Source organism: Homalodisca vitripennis, chromosome 1, assembly GCF_021130785.1.
Source record: "Homalodisca vitripennis isolate AUS2020 chromosome 1, UT_GWSS_2.1, whole genome shotgun sequence".
Classification (NCBI taxonomy): domain Eukaryota; kingdom Metazoa; phylum Arthropoda; class Insecta; order Hemiptera; family Cicadellidae; genus Homalodisca; species Homalodisca vitripennis.
In genome coordinates, this window is record NC_060207.1 from 75,040,087 (window position 1) to 75,067,765 (window position 27,679).

Sequence of the window (27,679 nt, forward strand, 5' to 3'; positions counted from 1 at the left end):
AAATTGTTCCCATGAGCAGTGCTGTAACTGCAAACGCACGTTTTATAAAAACAGTTCCCAAATGATTCAAAATAGTTAATACTATTTTATTTAAATTATTACAAGAACTACTTAGCATATGATTGTGCCTTGTAGAATTTATATAAAATGAAAAAGAAATATATTACGTATATAACACGGTAAAATATACTTAATTATTCTTTTATCTACATTAAAAAGATTCAAACAGGTAATTTCGTAACAAATTTTCCATTTTGAGTTTTTGTTACTGTACTATTTTAGCAGAATTTCTTCTATTTTTCTTATCTGGAAAAGAACAAATAATTTTAAATGCTTTATCTAACAGTATTAGCGTAAGCAATCATGGATTATTTTTTGCAATATATTGTACAAATTGCTAAGATATACATATTAGATCACGTTGTCAGATAGCCAAGATACTCAATTGCTTAACTCTTCACTTGGAAGTACTGTATATATACATACATAAATATAGACATACCAATTATGAACTTCAAGTTAAATATTATTTACAAAGCACATATTTCTTTACTTTGGTTGTGTAATTTTGGGTTTTCTTACACAAAGTGTGACAGAACACATTGTAGTGTTCGGTTTGTATTTATCGTAATAATTATTGAACGTGCACAAGTATAGATCGACGGAAAATAAATCTATGTTGTTTTTTTTTTTTGTGATTTTAATGTTATGATACTAGTGGTAATAAAGATCGAATTGTCTTATTAGACATTCTTTTAGGTTACAGTTTTAGACAATCTATTACAGACATGAATCTGAGATCTGACATGGGAGGCGTGGTATACACAACATTTTTGTAAATATTTTACCCAACAAATTAGCCTTTTATTTAGCAATTTCTTTGAAGCAAGTACGCTGAACCTAAAAAATAAAACTGATAATTTCCTAGTAAAAAATGTATTGAAAACATTGCAACATGAACATTGGAATAAAGTTGAAAAAAGTAATGTTGTTGTAATGTAAAGTAATATTGAAAGAGAAATCATTAAATTCTAAAGCCAAAGTAGTTTAATCAAAAAATTAGAAATTAACAGACGTAAACTTTAAGATGCTTATATTTTACACATCAATAGCCCATCAAGACTGGTTTTGTTACTTAAAACTTGTTTTTGAGGTTTTGTACTTTTAATTTATTTTTGTTAGTAGTAACACTATCGGTATTCATTAATAACACAAGTCACTTATACACAATTACGCCAACAACGAAAATGGTGAGAACTATACGTTAAAACTATTACAAAATTAGCCGTTCAGTGAGATGACCAGTAGGCGTTCGTGGCATATACTCGCTCTCTTTCGCCCGAAGCGCTTTTCCCGTTTTTGGACTATCATTTCTTTCTACACTCCACAGACTTAAAAGGGTGGGAAATTCGTCTATTACAATTGTCAATAAAATCCATCAAAAAGGTGTTTTTGAGTCGGATTGGTAGTAGCTAAATTTAACATTTATAAACATTTATTTTTCACTATTCCGAAAGTACATATGAAATAGTAGGTAAAGCTGGTACATGCAAATCGACACGCAGAACACGATCCAGATTGTAGATTGTCATTTAATTATTGAACGTAGATATAAAAAAAAAAACGTTAAAAACTTTAGGATGTAATAAGAACGGCACCATCTGATAAATAGTCGGTTTTACAACGAAGTGAATGAACAAGGCATCTTCAATAGACTCTTAATGTGCATAATGTACAGTATGCATTACTTACTACAAAGAATGATAACATTGGCCTTGGTCAATACAGCCATAGAGGCGTATTTCTAGTTTGTGCTTTCAGTTTCTACTTTATGTTCAATCTATTCCTATTCCTGCCCTATTCCTATTGTCTATGCTATGGCAAAGTGGGATGGTGAAAAGAAAACTAAAAGCGAATGGTGATAGAGATCCGATAAGCGGTTCAACTGTGAATGGAAATGGTTATTTGGTTGGAGTAGTGAGGCGGTTATTTATTCTGTGACAAGTATTACTTTGTTGAGATTGTATGTTAACACAAATTAACCTTCCATACATTTGTTACACCTAATAGTGGTTATAACATCATGTCAGTGCTTATTGCTTTAGTTGATGGAAGTCTTCAAATATTATGCATGTTCTAAATTTAAAAATGAATCATTTGGAATTATGAGCAATTTACAATAAGGCAAATACTTTAGTGGCCTAATACTTTATTTCTCAATATTTTGTGATAAAAATGGCTGGTATGAGTAGTATTGACCCAACAGAAAACTTGCAGAAACGACCATCCAAAGGAATTCTTAAAACCTCTTCAAGTTTTGAAGCTCCAGATGCACCTCAAAAGTAAGTGTGTAAAATCTATTGGTTAATTTCTAGGTTATGTTTTTGTAAAACACATCCCTAACTTATAGGACTATGTGACAGTAAAATGCTGCATCACTGAAGTATTGAATACTTAAAGTAGGCTTAGCTAAAAACAACTAACTGAAATCAGCTAGGCCTAATCAGTTTCTTTTTTTATAGTAGACCCAGTCAAATTTATGTTTGATTTTACAAATGGGAAATAAATGTTTAAGAAGTGAATTGGATAGCAACATTAATAAATAAAAGTGAGATAAGGTCTTACAAGGTAAAAGAATTCCCCTCAAAAAGGGAATATCGTAGTTAATATGAAGTTAATGGTTAGAGTAGCAAAAGGTATCAATTTATAATAACGTGACCATGGAAAGGTATGTTCATTTTTTTTCCTGAAAACAATATTGAAGAAAAAATTCGGCAACGAAAATCAAAGGAGTTACGATCCTCTGAAAACTCTGTTTTTGACAGTACCTCTGGCAACACTATCCATATTTGACAGTTTGGTATTACTCCGCGGCTCTCTCAAATAAAGAAGGGACGCCATTTTGAACTATTTTGTTCCTCCGTGTCTATTCTTAACCTCCTAGTTCAGTAGTGGTAATGGCACACCTTTGTGTTGGATGTTCGTTATCTTACGTGGAAGCAATTCGTAAAGACGAGTATGGAGATTTACAATTTTATGTAAACCACGGCCTGAACATTAAGGTAAGTGATAAGTTACTGAAATGATGCTGACTAGTACGTTAATCCTGTCAACGATGCCTGCCCGCTACGTAGTGCTGCGCACTACTTGCTCTTTTAGAAAAAAAATTAACTCAAGCTTGCAAAAGTCGAATCCTAGATCATGTGATGCCCCTGCTCCTTTATGCAATAATGCCCGAAAGGCATCAATATAATACAATAATATATTTTCCCCCCAGTTTATATGCACCTGTGATAATAATACTTGGCTATAAATGCCCAACCCATGAAAAAAAGTCCATTTTCCATGGTCACGCTATTGTAAATAAATACCAAGCAAAATATGAGTTTCATGATACTAATCTATTGTAACCGACCTGTGTGAAACTGCCAGTGGATTTCACCAATGTATTGTATCCCATTTCCCACATCACACTTCGTAGCCATTCTCCACCATTCATTGATGAGTAAAAATAGTAAATGACAGATTCAAAATCGTACGTACTTTGGTATCATTCAGAGCCCACTGTAGGCTAGGCTATTTCAAATTTTTTCTTGCCAGGGGCGTAATAAAAACTACACTATTAAAAAGAGCAGATTTTTGACTTACTGTGGAAATTACATGTCATTATGACAATCGACTTTTGTTTTCTGCCTCCCAAAAGGCACCAATACCGGCAAGAAATAGGCCACTATGTCCCAGTTGACTATTTGTTATAGGTTATCTAAGTAGGTAAATACCTACATACTTATGTATTATAAATATGAAAGTTACTGAGCTCACATAATCTGAGCTTAAATTTAAGTACTACCTCAAGGGATGTTTTGCTTTAATTGCTAGAAGTGCGGGAGGTGCCATCGAAGCCCGCACTGATGGCCAGGGCATTTCCGATGCACCTAGCCATCAGTACAGGTTTCCACTCTGTACTGTTGCCAGAAAAAGAACATCCCTTAAAATTGTACTTACATTTAAGCTCAGATCATATAAGCGCTTGTTAACTTTTCATAATTATAATAAATACATGTGTATTTATCTACTGAGATAGCCTAATAACAAATATTAGATAGGGACATAGTGGCCTCCTTGCTGACATCACTTCCTTTTGGAAGGCAGAAAACAAGAACCCATCATCACAATGACATGTATTTTTCGCAGTAAAGTCAAATAAAGTCTGTTCTTTGAAATAATGAAGTCTTTTAAGTTCCTGGTAATAAACCTGTTAAAAAATAGTGGCATCCAGGTAATACCAAAGTACCTAATAATCTTGATAGAACCAACGAACTATACTACTGGAACGCGCACTGCCCATAAGCCACATGTTGTGTTTTCCGGTCGCACACAGCTGTGCGTTACTGGTGTATCCATGGATTTGCAGGCGCTTAAAGTGGGCAAGAACTCACTGAGTTCTGTACTCCATACCAATGATGCTGATCTTAGAACACATTAACTTTTTATTGATTTTAAATCTAAGGGTAAATTAAGTAGATCAAGTGATGATGTACGGTATTAAAAATTGTAAAATATTCTTATTTGCTCTAGTTATCTCAAACAAATGCGACCACTTCTAAGTTGACGAATTCACTGAAAGCCACGAGTTATTTTTAATTAAAACTGTGACTAAACTATTATTTTAAATAATATCTCATCACATCCAAAAAACAGAAAACTTTTGACATTATAAGAAATCCAACTTAGAAATAAAGCAAAAATTGGTCAAAATAATTTTATTTTCTAACACGTAGATTAAGTGTGTCATGTTTGTAAATTTTATGTAGTTTACTTTGAAATAAAATACTGTGAATAAAAAGTTGTTTTTTTTCATCTGGGAAATATTTTAATGCCTGTAATCTTTGTTTCCGACTTTGTAAGAAAAATAAAAGTCAAAATCTCAGTTATTTTAATATTGTACAAAAGTCCGTTTTTTTTAACTAAAAATAAAAAATCCACGGTGAAAAGCAGCTACTAACATTTGTAATAATAAATAAATTGTAGTATCTAACAATTGTATTAAGTATAGAAGGCGTTTTAAAGTGATGTTAGATCATTACTATAATGCCTGCCATATGGGCGGAGTTAGTTCTTGCCCATTTCCAGCGCCTGCAGACTCGGAACGCAGCCCAGGATTTCGGCTCGGTTTCTCCGGCCCAGAGCGCGTTCCATTATTATAATTCGATGGATAGAACTTAAGTCCCTGTGTTAAGATTGCACTGGTACGGTTTTTTATGTTTCTGTTTTGAATAATGCAATATTTTAATGGGTAAGACAAATTATCAATTTTGAGTCTCTGACAGAAAAATTACTTCAGCATTAGTTAGGTTTACATACAGGCTAGCCTACAGATTTATCTCATGCCCCAGATCGGAGTCTTATCGTTCCTTGATTGTGGATGCTCGGAACATCTACTCCACTCGCAAATGCTGGCTTTTAAGGGTCATTCCATGTCAAATCTACCAATAAAAAATAGTTTTCAACTTGACCATTTCAGATTTGGGGAAAAATCACAGTTTCACCAAAAACATTAGCTGGAGAAACAGAAGTAAGGTAGTCTAATTGAGCCAAAGCCTTAAAAGCAATACTTAGGTGTTATTAACCCTCCAACTGATGACTGACGGCACAGAAATTCATCAATACCACTTGTAAACTGATAAAGACGTCAATCAACTTTCCACTATTATTGCACGAAACCTGTTTAGATGATGGAAATATTATTTCTGATGATGAAAGTGGCATATCGTCAAATAAAGTGCATGATATTTCTTTGTCAGATTTGTTGTCAGGTAGTCTGGATGATTATAAACTGGTGGAGTGTGAGTTGGGTTGTGAAAATTGATAGTGACAATGAAAAAATTCATCATTATCTGATATTTTTATCAAAAAATATTTTTGTGTTGTGAATAGGTTGAATTATTTCTGTTCACTACAAAACTGTGTATATTTTGTACATTTACAGTATCTTACTATCTCCAGTCATGAGAAAGTTACATGGAGTGAAACTTGGGAAACCAAAAAAATTACAATACACATTTTTTTAAGTTTATGTACAAATAAAAATAACAATACTCTAGTAAGTGCATATTTGTATTGTTTTACATTTTTCTCTGGTTTCTAACAAAAACAATTATATATAACACTTGTCTTATTAATTAATTATCATTTAGCGCATTGTTTTTTTCAATATCCAAAAAATATGCTGTGCAAAGACAAAAACCATTGTATCATTCTGGGAGTTTCTTATTAGTCGGTGGGTTAAAAAATAGAAGTTACTACAACTTATTACATGTAATATTTTGAGTGAGTGTTGCTACCTCCACATCATTTTTGTTAACTGAATCCATAAAATGCTTTCAGTCCGATTTTTCTCCAGTTACTTAGTCTTATTTAACTGAAATGTCCAATTACTTACATTAAAAACATATTTCTTTTAAATTTTTGTTATAGTTTTACAAACAACACACAGCATAAATTAACCTATCATTTTGAAGAGAATATACAGTAAACATTTTTTTCCACAAAAACGTAATGGAAATAGATGCCACCTTCCCCTTAAAGCAGAATTTTCACATTTATGCGCTGTGACAATATTTCTTTGTTTGAAGTTTGTTTATGACAATAGAAGGATTGTGAAGGAAACAGAATTTTTCTGGACTGCCATTGTTCAGTGATACAAAAAAATCAGTAACAACAAATCAGTAATAGTGTTATTAATTTTTTTGTGTCACATAATGATGGCAAATGCCCGGAAAAATCCTATTTTCTGTGACAACATTTTAAGACTTATTACAACAATGCTGTTTACCAGTAATATGCTATCTGATTAGTGTTAAATGCTAATTAATTAAATGCTTATAGAACTAGTGTACCATAATTTTTGAAAAAGTATGGGTTTCCTTGAATTTTCCGTCTTTTAAATAACTATTTGATTGTAGGAAAGGTAAAATATGTAAAAGCAAAGCAACAAAATGGGATGAAATGAACATTATTGCCACTCTACATCCTGCAGATAAGGATTATGGCCATATGAAGGTTGATGAGCCTAAGACACCATTTGAGAAGTCTGTCCCAGAAGACGATGATACAGATGGCATCGATGCACAGCAGCTAGCTGATAAGTAAGTGCAGAAACAATTCAATTCATGAACATGTTTCGTCCGTGTAAACCACCATGTAGTAATGAGGTACAATTTAAGAAACCCTGGCAGTGTGTGAAGTGCATCTCAGCACATAAAAAAGTTATGTGTCTTGCAAAACACTTTTCAGATGCACTTCAGGGCTTTTGGATAGAAGACCTACTGTTTTTATTTATATTTTGTTTAGCTGATGTACCAATGTATGCACGAAGTTCTAAAATACAGAATTATGTATATTATAGTTCTATCTGTAATGTAACAAGTTTGGTAAACGATTTAAAAAAATATAACTTTGAAAGCTCGTGCTTAGTGTTCTGAAGAAACTACCAAATACGTCATTTCCAACCAATCACATGACTGATATGATGTGATTGACACACCATTGCCAGATGTCACCAAGTGCTGAAATTAATTATCTTTGCACCACTGTAACTGTTATTTCATTATCCATTGTCAGTGTCCTACTATATTACAATAAACATTCTCCCAAATCCTTACATTAAGCCCAGTAAATTGCATAAAATACATTTTTCTGTAGAACATAATAAACTCCTTTATAATTTGATGGGCTTAAATAAAAAAAATATCTTCTTGGAGTTGAAGATCTTGAATGCATTAAAGAATTGTCTAGAAGGTATTTTGTGCTGAGGGGTTGGCAATAGTTTCAAAATGAAGTTAGAGGCAATATATCTCTCTCCCAAAACGGGCATCCAGTCAGTTTGCCTTTTTTCTGATTTTGGTGTTATTTATATTTGTTATATTATTGTTACATATTCTAAGAGAAAATAAAGAATAGCATACAGTCTAGTATAAACATTTATATGAAAATAATGGTTTTATTTCATTAGTTATAAACTGCTTTATATCTTTAAAAAAAAAACAAGTATGTTAGGTTTCACGTTATGTATTTATTTAAAGATATGTGTTCCAAAAAAAATGCTATAAATAAATTTTGTTATAATTATTTTTACAAAAAGCATAGTACAATTCTTTTAGGAAAACTATGCCAATGAGCACCCTGTTACATATTATGTTATATTTCATTTATTACTTATAGTATTTTGATTCTCAAATTATTTTTGGATTACATAACTATTTTCCTACTTGCAATATATTTTTAATAAAAATTCAGTGTAGTTAGTTGGGATAAAAACACACAAAAAAACCCAATTTGTAGTTATTTTTTTGTGATTTTTATTAAAAATTTGCCTTTTCACAGTATGTTTTTCTTCTAAAATATTAATCTTTATAACAGTGGTTACATATATTTCTATTTTCTAATAGGGTCTTCTTGTTATAATATAACAATATTTTTTGGAATTTTATATTTTTTTTAATTTTGGAGGTATATAAAAAATGCTTTGCCTACTGTTTACAATTTTTGTAACTTATTTGTTTTTTTACAAAATGTATTACAGAAATTCAAATTTTATAATTTATACTGAGAAACTAAGCACATATTCTTTTTCTACAATATATTCTACACATTTTAGCTACTTTTAATTTTTTCACAACCCTTTTTTTACTTCTAAAAAGTTGTCAAAGTTAAAATATTGGTAAAAATATGTATCCCGGTTTTCATTCTTCTCATGACAATGTCATATAATAAAACATAACATTTTTAAATTATAGTAACTGTTACTAAAACTGCATTTCATGTGAAAATAATTATGTGCTACAATTTATATATTAAACTATTACCCAGAGTGCAGGTTTCATGTGTCTATTTGTTGTTATTTTTAAACATTACCTCACTTCAGATCTATAAATGCTGCATGACGATTCTTTATCTAATATTTATGGTTAGTACTATTAAAACTCAATTTAAATATTGATCATATCAAATATTTTAAATTGATCATACAATTATTTTTTTACTGTCACAAAAATTATTTACCTCAATTAATCCGTAACAAAGTTGTTATGCCCCTGGATAATCGGGAGTTGGCTGTACTCAGGTGACTTATTTCTAAACTACCCTTTATTTCCTTGGGAGGGGTTATAACTTTTTATATAAAAAGAATTGGGGGGGCTAGGATTTTTAAGATATGTGTGTGTGTATGGACCCAGGGTTATTTGCGATTTTAGTTAAACCTTGTTCAGAGAATGATGATTGGATGTTCCATTATTTCAGGATCCGATTGAGTTGTGCTCAGCCAAGGAAATGTTCCATCCCAGTTGAGTCAGAGAGTGATGGTGAAGAGGACGAAACACCAGAACAAAGAGGTTGTCTTAATGTATTTTGTCAACATAATATATCTAGCTTCATATACAATATACAATCTAATAGTATTTTACTACAGTGATAGAGGCTTGTCAGTTTGAAGGTTTCTGAATAATATAGAGAATAATAAACTCATCAAAACATTTAATATTCAGTTAAAAATTGAAATTTAATAAGTAAGCCTTTTATTTTATTAATTAAGAAATGAGTTGTTAGTATACTGGAATTATAGGTTATAAAATATTGTTTGAAGATCAGGTTATTTTGTGAAAAGTAAATGTATTCAAGTCTGTGGGAGACTAGAATATTCTTATTTAAAATAACTTTCTTTCTGTATTACATGTTCAATTATTAATTTTTTGTTGGTCTGGTAAACACAATAACTGTCATATTTTCCAATTGATTCAGACTAAACTTCATATGTAGCTATGGATAAGTTTTTTATAACCACTCTCAATCAATATAAAGTTTTGCAAAGATTCTATCTCAACTACTCCAAAACACAGATCAAAAGTAAAAACTTATTAAAAGCTATAAGTAATTATAAACCACTTTTATCCGTAGACCTTTTTATTATCTCTGAAGGTTTCAAGGTGGTAGCAGTTCAAACTTTTAAAAATGAATAGTTATTAGAACATATGATTGTAGAGCAATATGGAGGAAGGTTTGGAATTCTCAGTCTATATGCAACAACATTCGTTACTACAAGTTTTTGATATCTCCGAAGGTTTCAAGATACATCTGTACAAATTTTTGAGAAGTTATAAAAAAGGAGTGAACACAATATTTTTGTACTTTGTAAGTGATAAATTAAATTTAGTATGGAAATACAGTACATTAGCTAGTCTCAATGAATAAAAAGTGTCAGGTGGCAGACATTTACATCTTTTGCAAAATCTTTTTCACAACTTGACAAAAAAAAAATAATTGAGGAAAGAATGGTTATATCTCAGTTACCAGGTGTCTATAGCAAAATTTGAAAGTTTAAAACTCTCAGGTATTTTACAATAACTTAGGTAAAATATTTTTAACATGTCGTTAGGTTTTCAAATGACTAGCATACAAAGTTTAGAGAAAAACATTATAACATTGAAGATATACTTTTAAAAACCTCATTTCTAACTGGGCAACTAAGTCTATGACACATTTATCAAAACTGCTGAAACTTAAAACTTGCTCAAATTAACATTTCATAAATGATGTTTTCATATTTAGAAAATAATTGGAACCCATAAGTATTATGGCAAACTAGAATCAACAGATTATGATTGAGATACTGTGGTATAATCTGTTTGTTTCAAAATGATGGCAAAAATGCTTGACTAGTTTTCCAGTAATATTGGAAATTATATGTGTATTGCATAATTAAACGTTTGGCAAGTTTGATGTATTATTGTAGTATTGGTATGTACCATGATACTCGTCAGAAACAAGTACATTTTCTTATTAATTTTCGGTTTTAATAATTGGAGTTGTAGTACAGAATTAAATGAGTAATCGATATATCATCAGACTTTGTGATCCCACTGGGAGCTGCTGATGTCATTGTCCGTAGTTAGTTGGCCTCTTATTGAAATGTACCGGTCATGTTGTAATTTCATTTGTTTACGTTTATTTTGAACACATTTCCAGTTATTACAATTATAATAATTATGTGGTGATTGGTTTTAGATTGTAATGCAGACTTCTACACAGGCACTCATGTTATCTTTGTTTTTTTAATTTTTATTGAGCTAAACATAATTATTTTACGTTGTTGTACAGTCATAGCTGAAAAATAAAATATGAGAGATAGTGAAATTGACATGTTTATAGACAACTATTCAGGAGATTCTAATAGTGAATTTGATATAGACTTCCCTCAAGAAGTTCCAAAGTCTAGACATAGGCCTACGTGAAAATTTAGAAAAAATTGTAGTTGTCTAGGCCTGTACGTGCAACAACATGAGAAAGGTATGGAAGATGGTGATGAGCAAGAACTTATAGATATATAAGTGACAAAAATATTTTATTTGTATTTTTACTTGTAACAATAGTAAGCCTAAATATCACAACATAACATAAATAATATCATATCCTAGCACTCTGCAACTCCTCAGTGATATCACTCAATTTGTTCTTATCCTGTTCCATTGCTAACACCATTTTGAGTATGGTGATATATTCAAAATGTGATTTTGCGACAATTTAAGTTGATCAACACACTTTAGCCAGTGCATTGTTAAAAACAAGGATAAAAATATTCTAAACACAATCTAAAATATTAATACTTTGACCTAAGAATATGTATTTACCATTCCAAATGGAACAAAAATGTTAAATCTTATATTTTAAGAAGCCATGCAATACCAAACTTACATTTTCAAAAATTATATTTTAGTTTAAAAATTAGTAGAAAATATGTAAATATTTTATTCTTGTTTTGATAGTCATAAACATGAATAAACAGTATATTGGTAAGGCAAGGTGCATTGTAAACAGTTGCACTGAAAACAGCTAAAGTTATACCGATTTTTAAAAAAGACGATCCTTGCAAAACCAGCAATTATCGTCCAATTTCAATTCTTCCAGTTTTCAGCAAAATTTTTGAAAAGGTTTTCTGTGAAAGACTTGGAAGCTTTCTAGAAAGCAATGAAATTCTAAATCCTGAACAATTTGGCTTCAGGAAAAAAAGATCAACAATTGACGCAGTAAACAGTCTTTTGAACAATGTTGTTGATGGCTTGGAAAGGCGAGAACAAGTGCTCAGCATATTTCTTGACCTATCCAAAGCATTTGACTGTGTGCATCATGAAACACTGTTGCACCAGTTACAAAAATGTGGCGTTCGGGGTCTGCCAAACGCGTGGCTTGCTTCTTATCTTAAGAATCGAGATCAATGCGTGCAGATTTCGAATGTCATCTCTAGTAAAATTAAAATAGCCCACGGTGTCCCTCAGGGTTCTATTCTTGGGCCTATTCTTTTTTTGGTTTACGTCTGTAGACTTAACTCAGTGATCCAGCATGGTGATCTGATTCAGTATGCCGACGACACGACTCTTTGCTTCAAAGGAAAAACTACACAAGATTTGGAAATCACATCATTTGTGGAACTGACTTCATGCATTCAGTATTTTACTGACAGGAATTTGAAAACGAACCAATCAAAATCAAATGTCATCAATTTCTGCATAAGACCAAGGGAATTTGCAAGGCAACCTGCTGTATTTGTGGACGATGTCCTTTTAGAGGAAACTGGATCCACGAAATTCCTGGGGATGTACATTGATCAAGGTCTGACCTGGGACGACCACGTTAACAATATATGTGCTAGAATTACTTCTGGCATATTTGCCTTGCGAAGCCTAGCTAAATACTGTTCCCCTGAAGTCTTAATGACGGCATATTTCGGTCTCATATATCCGCACTTTGCGTATGGCTTGAGACTGTGGGGGGGCTATGCTAAACACAAGATGGAACGCGTTTTCAGGCTTCAAAAAAAAGCAATTAGAATTATTGCAAAGTTGAATTACAGAGAGTCGTGTAGGGACTCTTTTAGGGAGCTGGGTTTGCTGACATTGCCCTGTCTCTATATGTTTCATGTGATCCTGTACTGTCAATCGAAGTGCACTCTAGTCCGGGGCAGGGACTTTCATCAGTATGAAACTAGAGCCAGGGACAACTTTAGAGTCCATAGTCATAGACTGGCGGTATCTCAGCATTTACCGCATCAGGTTGGCGTCGGCTTAATCAACAAGCTCCCTGAAAGTGTAAAAAATGCAACTAATCAAATCCAATTCAAAACTCGTCTCAAATGCCTGTTGGTGTCAAAAGCATTTTATTCGCTAGAGGAGTTTATGATGAGTCGCTGGGATATCTAAAAATATCTTAAATTACCAAAATTTAAAATCTGGATCCAAAGATAGTGTGAATTAGTGTGAATGAGTGAAATGTAAGTCTGACTGTGTGTGAGTGTGTAGAGTATTTGCTGTTTGAATATATGACGACTGCTATACAATGTTATATATTGTCTAAAAGCAATAAAGAAATGATTTGATTTGATTGTAAAATTGAGGTTTTTTTCTATTGTTAAAGGTTTGTTTATTAATATTAATTCATGTGGCTAATGTTGCAGCTCAGAGAAAAGCGTTTGAAACAAAACGAAAAGCACACTACAACGAATTTCTGGCAGCTAAAATGGCAAGAAAGTACATCCAAGATGAAGATGAAGATGAAAATGAGGAAGAGGATAATGGGAATGACAGTGGCAACATTGATTCAAGAACACCCAAGTAGGGGCGGATGGCAGGCAGGGTCCTAGTCTTTTAAATCTTTTTCTTTTGCTTTTTTTTCATATCTTGATGTATGAACTCTATTGAACCAGATCACCTTTAAAGATAATGCTTGAGTGTTTGGCCATCACGTCACCCATTAAAGCTAATTGATAGGTGTATAATAATGCATTAGGGATTTGTTCATACATTTTAAAATACAAAAACTAAAGGAATTAAATTACAAGAGATAACAAATTTATTTTTTTATCCTTAATAACATTAATAAAACCAAATTAACTAGCTGATGGAACTTTAATTCGGATTAGAGTATTTTGTAGAGCTGAAATTAGTTTGGATTTTAAATAAACTTACCAAATTTTATTGGTATCAAATATATTTCCTCAGGGTCTATTTTCCTTAATGATACTTTGAAATCACTCTATAAAATTCAAATAAAATCATTGCTTATTCTTTAATGTTTAGTTAGAAATACATAAATTAAAACTAGTTAATTAGATTTGAGCCGAAATTAGAATATTCTAGAGATTTTGCTTTTCTCTCCTGGTTTTTGCGCGTATCAGTGTTAAATTAAATACACATCTACACTTATAAGTATAAGTTTTATAATTCTTTTGAATGGACAGGATTTGATAGGAAATTTTCTACAAGGGCTATTTTTTACCTCTGGCAGTACAGTAAATCAAGATATGAGTAATATTAACAAAGATATATTTGCAACACAATGCACCAGTTTATCCATTATTCACACACCTTTCACCACTATGGTATAGCTTTTCACACTGACCACATGAATATCTTGAGGAAGACATCTGAAGACAGCATGCCTATTTGTTTGTTTTGTATAACTCATCGTAGGCTTTGTATTGTTTCACCATTTTCTTCCGTGTTCAGGGGCCATACATTACTAAGTGAAAGTTTGTAGGCCGACCAGCTGTATTGTATCTATCTTGTACACCATCACACTCTCTAAACTCTCTTACAGTTATCTGGAGGCTCTCTTCAATTATAGTGTCTCTTTAAACGAACCAAATCTAGTTAATAAATCTAAATATGGCAAGAAACTAATACTACTTATATTGGACCAAGAGGTTATTGGAAATTACATCTAGCAGATCTCCTTATCCATATTTAAAACATCACGTAGTTTATGTATGACCCCTCATTGTTTTGTCTGACTGCAAGTTTAACCTACAAAACATTTTTTTTTATTTCAGAATGTTGTAGCTGAGCATGCTAAAAGTTTTAACATTTTTGGCTTGTTTGGGGAATGAGAGTGCATGGGACATTGAGGTGGGTATGTATCTGGAATATTTAACACCACAATTCTTGTTTTACAATTTCTGTTTGAAAATTCTATAAGTGCACTTAATGGGAGAATTTATTGTCTTAGTGATGTCTCTGTTTAATTTTCTGTTTTCATTGCTGTAAATGAAGGAATTTTTATTGATAACAATCATTGTGTGAACAATACAAACTGAAGCCTTTCAATAATTGCTATGTACTCTATTTAAGTTTGAAAATCTGAAACGTCGAAGAACAAAGATTAAAATAAAATAACTTTTGGGGAATAAAGAATAAACAAAGTACAGTTGTATGAAGAAAAATTAAAACGTTGTACAGCATACTACTTTTTTCAAGTGGAGATTTTAGGTGTAAGGTTAATTAATAAAGACAGTTACATTACTAGAAAGCAATCAGAACAGAACATTAGGCTAGTGAAAGTCAACCCGGCTTGAGTGTCACAAGGTTGATGGGTGAGAATTGAACAGTGATGTAGCGTACAATGTGAAAAAGGATTGCAATAGAATAGGTTATCAGGTTGTGTGTCCTCTGAAACCAGCAATTTAATTTATTAGTTAGTTAAGTGTCCAGAGTCAATAGCTTGTGGTGTTATCAACCTATTAGGTTTACCAATTAATTCCTTCACAGTTACTTAATTACATAAAAAGAATGTTGACCAAGAGTGATTAGGATTAGTTCACTTTTGAATCACCTTCACATGTGTTATATTCGCTTTATCCCGTTTCGTGTTGCAGTTTACTATCACAGTTGGGTTGTGCAACTCAGTCCATTTCTAATAATCTTTCCATTCTTTTGTTATTTGTTTTTTAGACTCAATATCATATGGTCTTCTTTCATGTATGGATTCTTTGTCATTTCTTTATTTTATATATGCAGTTTTTAATATCTGCATGCCATTTGTGGCACATTATTTTATTATATTGCTTATGATTAGTGTGTTTTAAATGTGGAGTGGATCAAAAATTGTACTTATGTCCTACTCATTTTCTGTATTCTTAACAGATGAGGGCAATTAACATTAACAGAAATTCTTCATTACATTTCCAGACTCAAATTATATTACTTTTTGTGGTATTTTATGGCAATTAAAATATTGATTTAATCCTGTAATACAGTTTTCTTTAATTAATTAATCATTTATTACATTTTTCTCAGAACAAAATCTTTTTGACATGTCAAATAAATAATATCCTATGCATTTTGCCACTTAATCAATGTTTGATAACTTATCTGAAAATGTAGAAGATTTTATCCTTAAAATGATTTCTTCTTTTCACAAAACATGTATAAAGATAACTAGTGTGACCTACATCCTCAGTGTTCAATGTTTTTGTTTTTGTTTCCTTACCTACCTTAACTTTAACTGAATGTTTTGTATTTTGTAGGTATTCTACCTGAAATACAGAGCAAATACCAGTTCTCAGTTATATTTTTGTTAGTAGTACTTTTAACAAATAATATTGGAAAATATCCACCACAAATTCTTGGCCTATGTTAACAAGGTTATTGGTAGAATGACTATTGATTATACCTATTAAAATGTCTTCAACAGAGATTATGATAGTGGTATCATTGTGTCAGTTTTTACTTCTACAGTATACACTGCTATAAGGTGCTGTCCAAGGTTTACAAAAATAGCTCTTGTAATATTAACAAATTAAATATAATTTTGGAACAGTCAATGTAAAAATTGAAAGCCGATTGTAAAGTTTGAGTATTATTAAAAAAGTCCATGTGCAAACAAATAATCTACCAAAAATAAAATTTTAATAAACAAATTATTAATTGTTTATTATTTTAATTGAGGTTTTGTAAAAATTTGTTTAACAATAATTACTTAAATTTTATGCATACATTTTTATTACAGTTAAATTAAGAAGATTTAAATCACTAGTATTTCTAAAGTTGGTCACAATAGTTTATTATGTTCATTTAAATCAAAATTATTGTTTCAACACAAATTGATCCTCAGATAAAATTGGAGTAAATTTTTAAATATGCATACATATATGTTCCAAGAAGTACCGATTTTGCTCATTTTGTTTGTAATAAATAACATTATATTCTTCGCTAAGTTTAATAAAATTTGCTTTAATAAAAAGATAAATGCTTATGGAGACATAACATAAGCTACAATCTGCTCAATAGCATATTAAAAGAAAATCTATGAAACACATGTTTCAGTCAAAGAAATAACAATTCAGTAAAATACTTTTTGCATGACCAAATCATTGCAAAATAAAATGATTTCCCAATAGGCAAATTTATATAATTTCCCAACTTTTACTTGTGTTTCACACTGCCTGACAATATCATACACATTTAGACACAATGCTATTGCACTCTTAGCTAACATAACAGCCAATAAACACATGAATAAATAGGTTGACATTACAATAGTAAAATAAACTACATTCAGGTACTTTTTTTAACAATCTGTGATCAGTCTTGACTGAATATTGGCCTCTTAATTTACCAACAATTGCCTAACATGCTGACCTCAGCAATTTCTTAAAGGTGGAGGATGAAACCTTACTTTACCATTTTGTTGTAATATCTATTTATTTATGTTGTATATAGCTGTACTATAGATTGTAAACCATAGATATTATTTTAATGCACTAGTTATTAAGAGCACAGAATTTATTTTGAAATTTAAGGATCTATTGTCTCTCTATAATTTATCTTTGAATATTTTTGTGATCTACTTTAATATCTGTAAAATTACATACTATAAAAGCCATTAAAATATTTTGTAACTAATTTATTTGAACGTTGTAAATATTAATAAATAAAAGATCAAATCTTGTGTACTTTCAGCTTTTTTGTTTTCTCTTATTGCTTACTGTCTTAATTTACAAATTACATTATTTTGTTGGTCACTGTATTAAGACGTGATCGGATAAACATGTCTGCATGTGGTACATGATCTACACAGTACATTTTCTCCCTTAGTAGCATAACCTGTCAAGCAAAACTCTTGCCTTCTCTCTGTTTTGTATAACTCAAGCAAGTTTTGCAGTTGGCTCATGTGACTGTGAGAAAAAAGGCAATAAACCCTAGCACCTGACATAGGAACACAAGGAGATGCTAAAATCAACACCAAATGCAGAAAATGCCTAAACTCTGTGAAAGTTACTAGGAATGCTTCTTGCATAATAGTACATACAACGTATACCTGAATGAAATGGTACAAATGCATTGAAACAAAATATTACATCACTGGCCCGATTTTTAACATTGGTATGGATGCAATACAATCTCAGAAACTGGGGCTTAAATAGAGTGAAAAATTATCAATAAATCAGTTAATATTACTCTCGCCTGATCGTTCACAAGGTTTAGATGCCTTTGTGCCAATGCTGGTAGTGTAGCGGCTACGGTGGTTATTGCAAGATAACCAAATCAAGCAACAGAGTGGCTACCCGAGCGGGAATAAGCCGAGAATTTAACGGACCAGGAAAAAAGCCGGGAATTTTTCTGAGAACCGGGAAAATTTCAAAAATAAGTTTTTCGTCTCCAAGAACTTATAAAATCAAGACATAATTTGACAGCTTCTTGAATCCAGAACTGATTAATCACGAAACTTCGTATTTTATGCAATGTGGCTCGTGAAATTGTGAAGATCGACACATGTTCATGAGCTACATCTGACGCTGGTTGATCTAAGGTTACCTCCAATAGTGTAGTGAGTTTATCTTGACGTGAGTTCTACTCTTGTGCCGTGACAAGCCTCCGCCCCCCCCTCCCAAAAAAAAAAACGTGTAACAATGCATTGGACAGTTAAAATTGGCCGACCAATCGTGTCTGACTTCGGTACTAAACGAGTGGTACGCTTTAAGTGGCAGAGCGGTAGTAACCGCGACACAAATGAGTTTTTTGTACTTAAGTATTATTCAGTCGTGGAAGTAGGGTCTCCGGACGAAGTTGTCCAACTCTTATTCTTTAGAGAAAATAGTATTTTGGAAAGACGTGTGTTAGATAGATAGCACAGGCCTAAAATGTACAGTGTTATAAACAGGCGTCAGAGTTCGGTTTGTTGAATAATATGTTTGACAGTTTGATAAGAGATGCAGCCTGGTTTTTTTAGTACACCAGAATGTCAGTTGGATTTATACAAAGCTTAAAAAGATTAGTTGCAACAAGTACCGTCGAGAAGGCGGTGTTTGCGTCCTGTTGTACAATAATGACAGACTGAGCTAAGGATTGAGCGGCAGGAGAAACATTTAATGTCTAGAATTGGCGGCGGATAAACACCATCGTATGGTACTGCCCTGCTGCTCACGTATGCAATGGCTAGTGTCGGTTGTCCCCCATATGTACAACACAAACATTAAATATTACAAGCCCCCGCCCAATCTAGCGCTAACCGCTCGTACCGCGGCCGAGGCCTCGGTTGGACTATGAACGATTGCTTCTCACACACGCTCCGATTGTCATCAAATTACATAGGTTAAAACAAAGGAAGTGATGTTTTGTTTTGATATCACGGTCACATCCAAATCTCAACTGAACTGCGTTTACACTTGCAAAAATGGTGCAAAGTTTTGTGTCTAACTAAACATCGCTAGTCTAAACGGGCGCAAGGGCTCTCGCGAGCGCTGCCGCAATCAGTGCTAGTCAGTTGGTTACAAGAACTAGAGAAAAGTGTCGGCTATTAAAATTTCAATTATAAACATTGCCGAGACATCACCGTCGTGTGTGCAGACTTTGTCTTGACTCCCGGAACAACCAGCAAGTACTTGCGACAGTTCTCGTGAGTAAAATTGCTTATATTGTTCACATTATGCTACAGTAGTTGTATCAATTCTCTCACAACTTTATTTGCCAGTATAAACGCAACTTAATGTTGTTGCGAGTCTACAAACGACCAGCCGATCAGTTTTCGTCGTCAGAGCGGCATTGGTTGGACGACGGCTGGAAATCCCATCAGTTCTCCCGTCTACTATTTACCAGAACGACTTCTACGTACACGTGACGATCGTTCAAACGATTCTAACTGGTCAAACCAAATAGTCCAACATGCATGAGAATCTTGATTGTCTTGTTTCGTAGTTCTTGACTGTAATCTAACTGACTAACCTACTGAGTCTGCACTGTCTGTTTATTTGTTGATTGTACTGAACCGATCTTGTGTACCTGCGAAATCATTGTCTTGTACCGAAAATTCGTCCACCGTTAGACCTCTGACCCGCAATACTGGGTTGCAGTTTGCCCCATAGTAGCGCTGAGTTGGTATTTATTTGTTATCTTTGTATTTACGAATTAGATACATGTATTTTCTAAACATCACAGAAAGGAAAGTTATTATGTATACACAATGTTACGTCGACACGTCGAAAGACACAGAGATAAAAACTGAGGAGCTTAAAATAGGTGATAGCGATAAATTGTCACCGAATTTCTCGCATATCGCTAGCGACGAAATGCTAGAGCACCGCAGCTTTGTGACATTTCTTCCAAATACAGCTAGTGACGATAAAACGTCATTGTTGCACTTGGCGTAAGGGCTAAATACAGTACTACAGTTGTCTATTTGGTTTAAAAATTGACTAGATAACCGGAAATTTTCGACCGGGAAAATCGGGAATTTGAAAAGAGGTTTTAAAGTGGCCACCCTGAGCAATGTCGAGGGTGTCTGCTGCTTGGGTGGTTGACAATTGAGCGATTCTATCAAAACTAGCAAGCCCGCCTGCCCAGCAATTGGTGGTGGTTTAGAAGTCACCTCTAAGCTGTTGGTCCTCAGGTCAAGTGTTAGAGAGGGTTGGTTAATAAGACACTCTTTACTTTACTTCTGTAGATAGATCACAACTGCCAAAAACTGTTTAGAAGTTTTTATCTGCAACAATGTTAAACTTGTAAAATGGTAGTTCCACTTTTCGCCTGCTCAAACCTATTTTTATATTAAAGAGTTTGTAAACAATACAAAAACTATATAATCTAAAATGCTGTAGCATGTTGTTTTAGTGCTAGTGAAAAGTATTGGATTGCAGTCTGGGGTAAGTCTTATAATGCTGTGGGTGTGACATACCAGGCTGCTAGACTTTGTTCAAGCCTTTAAAACCACTAAAAAATTCTAAAGGTATGTGCGAACAATTAACTTTAGATGATCTTGTGCTTTGCCTCGACATATATGTAAAAGTACTGACAAATATTTGTTTCCTTTCTACTGTATATTGTTATTATGTATTTTTCATATCAGAATTTTAAAATCCCAGATTTTTTTCTTTGGGAAAATATGTTTTTTTCTGCATTTGCAAACCCAATATAACAAATTGCAAGAAACATTTTTTTGGTCGTAACTATTGAAAAAATTTGCCAGTCAATAAAATTGAGTCTTCTGCTTAGGGTAATCACCACTAGGTCAGGTGAAGTCCACTCATTCCGCATGTTGTTGAGATGGATAAATGTAAACAGTTCCCAGTACCCTTTCTTTCTTCTCGTATTATTATATCTTTCTGTTTGTTCCATTTATGTTTATGGTAAAGTACAAAGGCTGTATCTTCACAGATTACAATAATGGTTGTATACAGTGCTGATTGTAATCTTGTATTTTTAGCAAACTAGTAGTAGTTTCCCACCTTTGAAAGATAGAAATGAAGTGTTGAGATCAATGAACTCTAAGATGTCTTGAATCTTACTTGGTCTGTAATGCAGTCAAATTTAAAGCCATGTTCATATTTTATCCAGACTTGTATAGTTTAAAAACATTAAACTGTGGCACCTACAAATATGCTTGCTTTGTGGCTGGAAAATGAGAAAGTATAAGGAGAAAGTACTCTTTCAGCCTCTACCAGTCAAAATGGGCAAAGTTGTTTTTTGGTAACATGACCTTAAACACAATCAGTACAGTTGTAAAATGCTCCAAGTAATTAACCATTACTCAAAATATCTGCCTTAAATTAAGTAACTTATGTTATGAAATTAGGCCAAATGGTCTTTTATGTGCATATTACTAATATAATCTTTTTAGGAATAACAAGGAACCTAGACAATATATTGTCATCAAGAAGTCCTTAAAGGATTAAGACATTTTTAAAAAATGATGGTTTTAGCTTACACTTTTTGGGGCAATAAATTGTTTGTGTAGCCAAATTTCTGGATTTATAGCAAAGTTGCAGCTGGTGGAAACAATATTCACATTGCACCGAGCCCTTCCAGTCAGGTATGACTAATATATTGTCTAGTTTCCTGGTATTTATAAAGAAATACCTTAATAATTTGCACAAAAAACCATTTTACTTATTTGTAGTTATATTGTACAAATGAACTTAATTTCTCCTGATGAAGAAACTAATATAATATGGATTTTAGAATAATTGTCATGTAAAAACATGAAATTGGACAAATAATGGTGTGGGTTAATTTAATGACCAACCCTGATTTAACTGACACTTGGGAAAGATCCTTATTTTTGTAGGCACTGCATGATTCTAATACTTGTATATTATAACTGAAAGAAAAACAAGTAAAAGCATTTAAACACGTGTCTAAAAAGATTTTGTATTCAGGAAATTTATATTGGAAATTGCTCTATAATCTACTAACCTATCCTTAAATAATAATCCTCACTTATTAAATTTGTGGTAGGATGTTGTTCAAATATTACCCAGTTCAAATAATAGTGAAGCTATGTCACGGAGGCTACATAAATGGATACACATTCTCATCAATTGTGTGTATTACTTACTGGCATGCAGGGCCGGCCCTAGCTAATTTTATAGTGTAAGCAAACAGTAGTTTTGGCGCCCCCCCCCCCCCCCCGATAAACCGTCATACACTTACACCGTACAACGGTAAATGTCACATACCTTGTACCTAAATAGTAAACAAAGGGGAACAAATTAGGAGAAAAAAATAGCTGACAAACCAGAGTTTATGTTTATTTACCAGTGTTCATTTACAAATACAGTGACACATTGTAGACTACAATTACGATACATTACATTATTAAGTTATGTGATGTATGATGGAAAAACACAAAAATCGTTCTACAATCAATATTGTGTGTACAAGTCATTGTTAAACGTCAGGTTGTATTACAGACAATTCAAAATTAAAAAATAATAGCCTAATAATTACAATTAAGATACTCAATGTTGCAATTAAAAAGGAATTCGTCTGGCTTTTAATTTTGAAAACTCTTGCAGTAGAATGTCCGTTTCCATTTCATTTAGGGCATCATTTTCAATCGCCAAGGTTGCTAGACACACTTAAGTGTTCTTGGCTCAAATTTGATCGTAGGTAAGTTTTTATCAGTTTTAATTTGGAAAAACTTCTTTCGCCACTGGCCACGGATACTGGCAGCGTTAACAAGATTCTCAATGCTACAAAAATATTTGGAAAAGTATCCACATAACCACGTTTGGTTATAAAAGACAACGCTCCAGCTGGGTGACTTGTAGGGGGCAGCATTGGTCCAAAGATTTGAAGCTCATCAAACAGCTCATCTCCGTTAATGTCATATTCTTTTTGTTTGTCATCTCCATCACCACCGCTCAAAACTGTTTCAAGGTGTTTGCAGGCTTTCTTTAACTCTGATTCACTCCATGCTTTTCCTAAGCTAGCAATATCATAGAGAAATTTAAAACCTTCACTATGGTTTTCCATCAGTTCAAATCTCTCCTTTAACGAGGATATTGCTCTATCAAGCACAACAAAGAAGAAATTTACTTTAAACAAATCTTTACCAGAACTTTACCCCCCCCCCCCCCCACCCCCCCCCCCCCCCACCCCCCCCCCCCCCCACCCCCCCCCCCCCCCACCCCCCCCCCCCCCCACCCCCCCCCCCCCCCACCACATCCATGGACTCCCTTCCCCAAAAGTCACCAACAAGTCATATAAAACAAGCGGACATTGTCATGATCACTCCACCAGAACAGCTGCTCTCGTACAGGTCGAGGCGATCTGTTAAGAACAGCTGCAAGCTAGGTGAGCCTCAACTTATACTGTACCTGCTGCTTATTACCTATTAGTGGTTTTCAATGTTGGTTTTTTAGTTGAGATATACCAAAAAATTGTAGTTAATAGAGACTTTTTCTTACTCCTCACTGTAAAACTAGGACTGATAATTACTTATGCTAAATACAAATAAATAATAACATAAGATACTTCATTACATCACCAATAGTGTTATATTATTTTCTTTATTTAAAAAATTACTACATTAAATTTATTCAAAAGAGTAGATTACAACACAATCGGGAGTACATAATTACAATAAAAAAAATATTTGGACCTGAAAATTAAATCTAAAAAATGTTGTGATATTAGATAATTGGGTTTGTCTATGATATAAATGCTGCTGTAATAAGGTAGAAAACATGGAAACTTTAACCTAGGGAGTGGTTAATTGTTTTAGCCATTTGGAATTGCTGAATTTAGAAACAATTGATAAGGGTAATAAAAAGTTAAATATCTTTTGTTAATACATTTCAAATAATTATCACTGACTAAAATTTTGTCTTAATTTTGAAAATGGGAACATTTAAAGGTATATAGATTTAAAGTATGATTGAAGTCTTTAAAAGATTAAAATTCTCTTCAGTACAGATATTTCCTGTAGATTTTTAAAAGTCTAAGAGCCGAGACTCAATTTGCACTGTAGAAGCATACAACCTAATTTTCTTTAAGTCCATATGAAATAATAATTGTTTTTCTCAGATAAGTTTTTAAATTTGACTCATGAGATGGATGTAATGAAACAACCTTGTTTTTCACTCCATAAGAACAAAGTTAAACCTCATGGATTTTTATGCCCTTGTTTTTCACTATAATATTGTAGAAGATGTCTCGGTTTAATGATATAATTGATATGCATTCAAATTTTTTTATTGTACACGTTTTTTATTATTTCAACGATGAAGTATAAAAAGTTCAGATTTTTTTTAATAACCAATGTTCTACAATTAAAAAATAAGAATTTTAAATTGCATGGTTTTAATATTGTTCTTATGGAGCTACAATTAAGATGGCCACCAGTGCAGTTGACTCTTACAACTGACTGTCAGACGCATAAACAATTGCAAATCATAGTTGGACATCTAGACAAAAGTTATTGACAGTCACCACTTTAAGGATCAGTATATGGTTAGCTGATGCTGGTTTAACATTTATTTACATGTCTGATGGTTGATTTCAGGTGTGCCAATCTAAAAAAAATAAGATTGAGAAAAAAATATTTAATTTTATATTTTTAACCCTTTTGATACCCTCCCATTTCATCCTCCTAAAATTAAGGTGTTGACATTATTAGCCTCGTCAGATTGAGAAATAGACAGGAAACATAGGAAACATTAGCCAACTTACACACAGTAATATTCAAGCACTTTCCTCTTTCTTCTTGTCTTCAAGGAAGCCAATAACAATTTATCAAAAAATACATATAGTTTAAGATATTTTTTAAATTAAATAAATGTAATTTAATTGGTTTCAAGACCAACTTTACTAATTCTGATAGGAAAAGTTCAATGGTTATTATATATTTTAACTTCAGTTAGATTAGGTCAAATAATTATACAGTAAATTTTATTATGTAATGAAAGAAACAATTTAAACGAAGGTAGAATAAAGTAGTAATTATAAAATATGATGTTGGTAAAAACCGTTTACATTTATTTTAAGAAGTCTAAAATAATTTACTTCAAAGTATAAATGAACGAATTATTTTTTTAATGTCCCATTACACAACACAGATTGGAAGAAGCATTTAGGTAGTAAAAACTTTAATTTTAGTTTTTAGTGGAAATATATAATTGGAAATTCCTGAGTTTAAAATGTTATTTTCAACAAAATTTTGTATTTATATAAGTGTCAGACATGACCAAATGAGTGGACAGAGAATTTTGATTCAATTTAGCATATGGATGTAGTTGTTAGATATCCAGATATAGATAAGATTTCATTAAAAAAAGTATGATACATTTAGTGATGTGGGCTGTGAATATTCCCAGTGATAGGGAACTTATGAAATTGGAATATTTCGTTGGCCTCGGAAGATTCCTAAAAATTGTTACTTTATGAAAAGTTTTAGATTTTGAATGTTTTAAAACTTAGGTTCTTGAAACTAAGTTAAGGAAATGTATACTTTTTAATCCAAGAATTATTATTCCATTCATTAATTTCCTGTATAAACATTATTCTGGGAATTTATAGAATTAAATGTATTTTGATTCCTAAACCATAGATTATTAAAAACTCAAGCATTTAAAAACCAGGCAGATTCAGATTCAGAAATTCTTTATTGATAAAACGTACAGAATGTACAGTGAATAGACATTTTTTAAACAAGTAATTTCTCTTTGGAACTCCTGTTTAAACATCACAGGTTTAAAGTATTCAAAAACTTCCTATTTTTACAAATTCACCGTTTCTTGACGTTTTTCAGCTTTGCAATTCTTAATTGTTAGGTAAATAATATCCAATATTGCCATACTATTTAGAGCAATATCAGGAACGAGTCTATAATTCATTTTACTATTTCAATACCACAACCACTTTTTATATATTTTAAAATGACCAAAACCGAGAGTATAATGCAGAATATTTGGCAGAGATCATTGGATCTGTCATCTAGAAATATAGTCCTGATAAGTTGATGGTGGTTATTGCCGACAATGCTCCAAATATGAAAGCAGCCTTAACACTGTTAAAAGAAGTGTCCTCATATAGTACCATTAGAGTGCATTGCTCACCTTCTCTATTTACTGTGTGCTGTGTACATCTTAGGATGTTAGACTATTAAAATTTCTTTGCAGAGGTGATAACTATAGTAGATTATAAAAAACAGTTGCATATTGAAAGCTTTGTATAATGAAATGGATTTTATTCTGAGATAAGGTTCAAAGATCGAATCTCTGAAGTTGGCAGGGCAGACCAAATGGGCAGCCACCTTTTTTATATTTGAAGAGTTTGTAATCGAACAAAGTAGTCCTAAAACATTGACCATCAATGAAAAGGCTGATCTAGACCCATCCATTAAAATTAAACTACTAGATGATGCTGTATTTTAGGTTAGAATAGAAAAAATTGTAAAACTGCTTAAACCAATTATTGTTGATCTTACCACATCCATTGAGTCAAATGACTCACAAATACATAGCCATTTCATTTGGTCAGGATATTATATGTACTAGAGAAAAGTATGAGGGAAAATTTACCAACATCACCCACGCAAAAGTCCAATGAAAAAGTCATGTAGAAATTTATTGAGAGAAAAGATTTTGGCATTGGAAGAATCCATCTGGCAATATTTATGGTTGACCCTAAAGTGCAAGGAAGTTTTGCTCGACCCTACAGAACTACTAGGCGCTATAGGTTTGTTTGTGATTGTGCTCAGCAGATAGGTCTGGACATTATAAAAGTAAGAAAGTTTAGCTGACTACAGAGACAAGGAAGGCTTATTCTCAAGAAAGTTTCTTTTAGGGAGGGATTGGTGATAAAGAGAAAATTATATAAGCCTCTTTCATGGTGGAGGGGGTACTTGTGACTTGGTAGATGTAGCCACATTGAGGACACCAGTAACTTTAGCTACCTCAGAGCTTACATTTAGTACGTTTTCTTGGATGCATTCCTAAAAAAAGGAAACTGTCTTTAGTCTAAGTGAAACTAATATTTCTTTCTTATGACTGGAAGCTCATGAATGCTCCACCTCCAAAAGAGGCAACAAGTGAGCAAGCATAAGGCAACCCAGAGGAAACAAGAGGGCAGGAAGA

General features: G+C 32.6%; 2 protein-coding genes across 2 annotated transcripts in view; both read left to right on the forward strand.

The window, feature by feature from the left end:
- The first annotated feature begins 1,823 nt into the window (after positions 1–1,823).
- Positions 1,824–17,785, forward strand: LOC124364809 (protein phosphatase inhibitor 2-like). Its single transcript, XM_046820582.1, has 4 exons — positions 1,824–2,342; positions 6,966–7,148; positions 9,301–9,392; positions 13,505–17,785. The coding sequence occupies exons 1-4, from the start codon at positions 2,236–2,238 to the stop codon at positions 13,663–13,665; spliced, it is 543 nt and encodes a 180-aa protein (XP_046676538.1). The 5' UTR covers positions 1,824–2,235; the 3' UTR covers positions 13,666–17,785.
- A 5,986-nt stretch (positions 17,786–23,771) lies between these two features.
- LOC124364815 (S-phase kinase-associated protein 2-like) overlaps positions 23,772–27,679 on the forward strand; it is a 37,780-nt gene continuing 33,872 nt past the window's right edge. The window contains exon 1 of the mRNA XM_046820595.1: positions 23,772–23,897. Coding sequence (XP_046676551.1) covers positions 23,828–23,897 — 70 coding nt within the window. The 5' untranslated portion in view covers positions 23,772–23,827. The remainder of the gene's footprint in view (positions 23,898–27,679) is intronic.

What these genes read in the sequence shown, in the direction of transcription:
- LOC124364809 (XM_046820582.1), top strand. Translation starts at nt 2,236, where the DNA reads ATGGCTGGTATGAGTAGTATTGACCCAACAGAAAACTTGCAGAAACGA. An exon ending in GCTCCAGATGCACCTCAAAA is followed by an intron (nt 2,343 to 6,965) that starts GTAAGTGTGTAA and finishes ATTTGATTGTAG; the next exon opens with GAAAGGTAAAATATGTAAAA. An exon ending in CGAAACACCAGAACAAAGAG is followed by an intron (nt 9,393 to 13,504) that starts GTTGTCTTAATG and finishes CTAATGTTGCAG; the next exon opens with CTCAGAGAAAAGCGTTTGAA.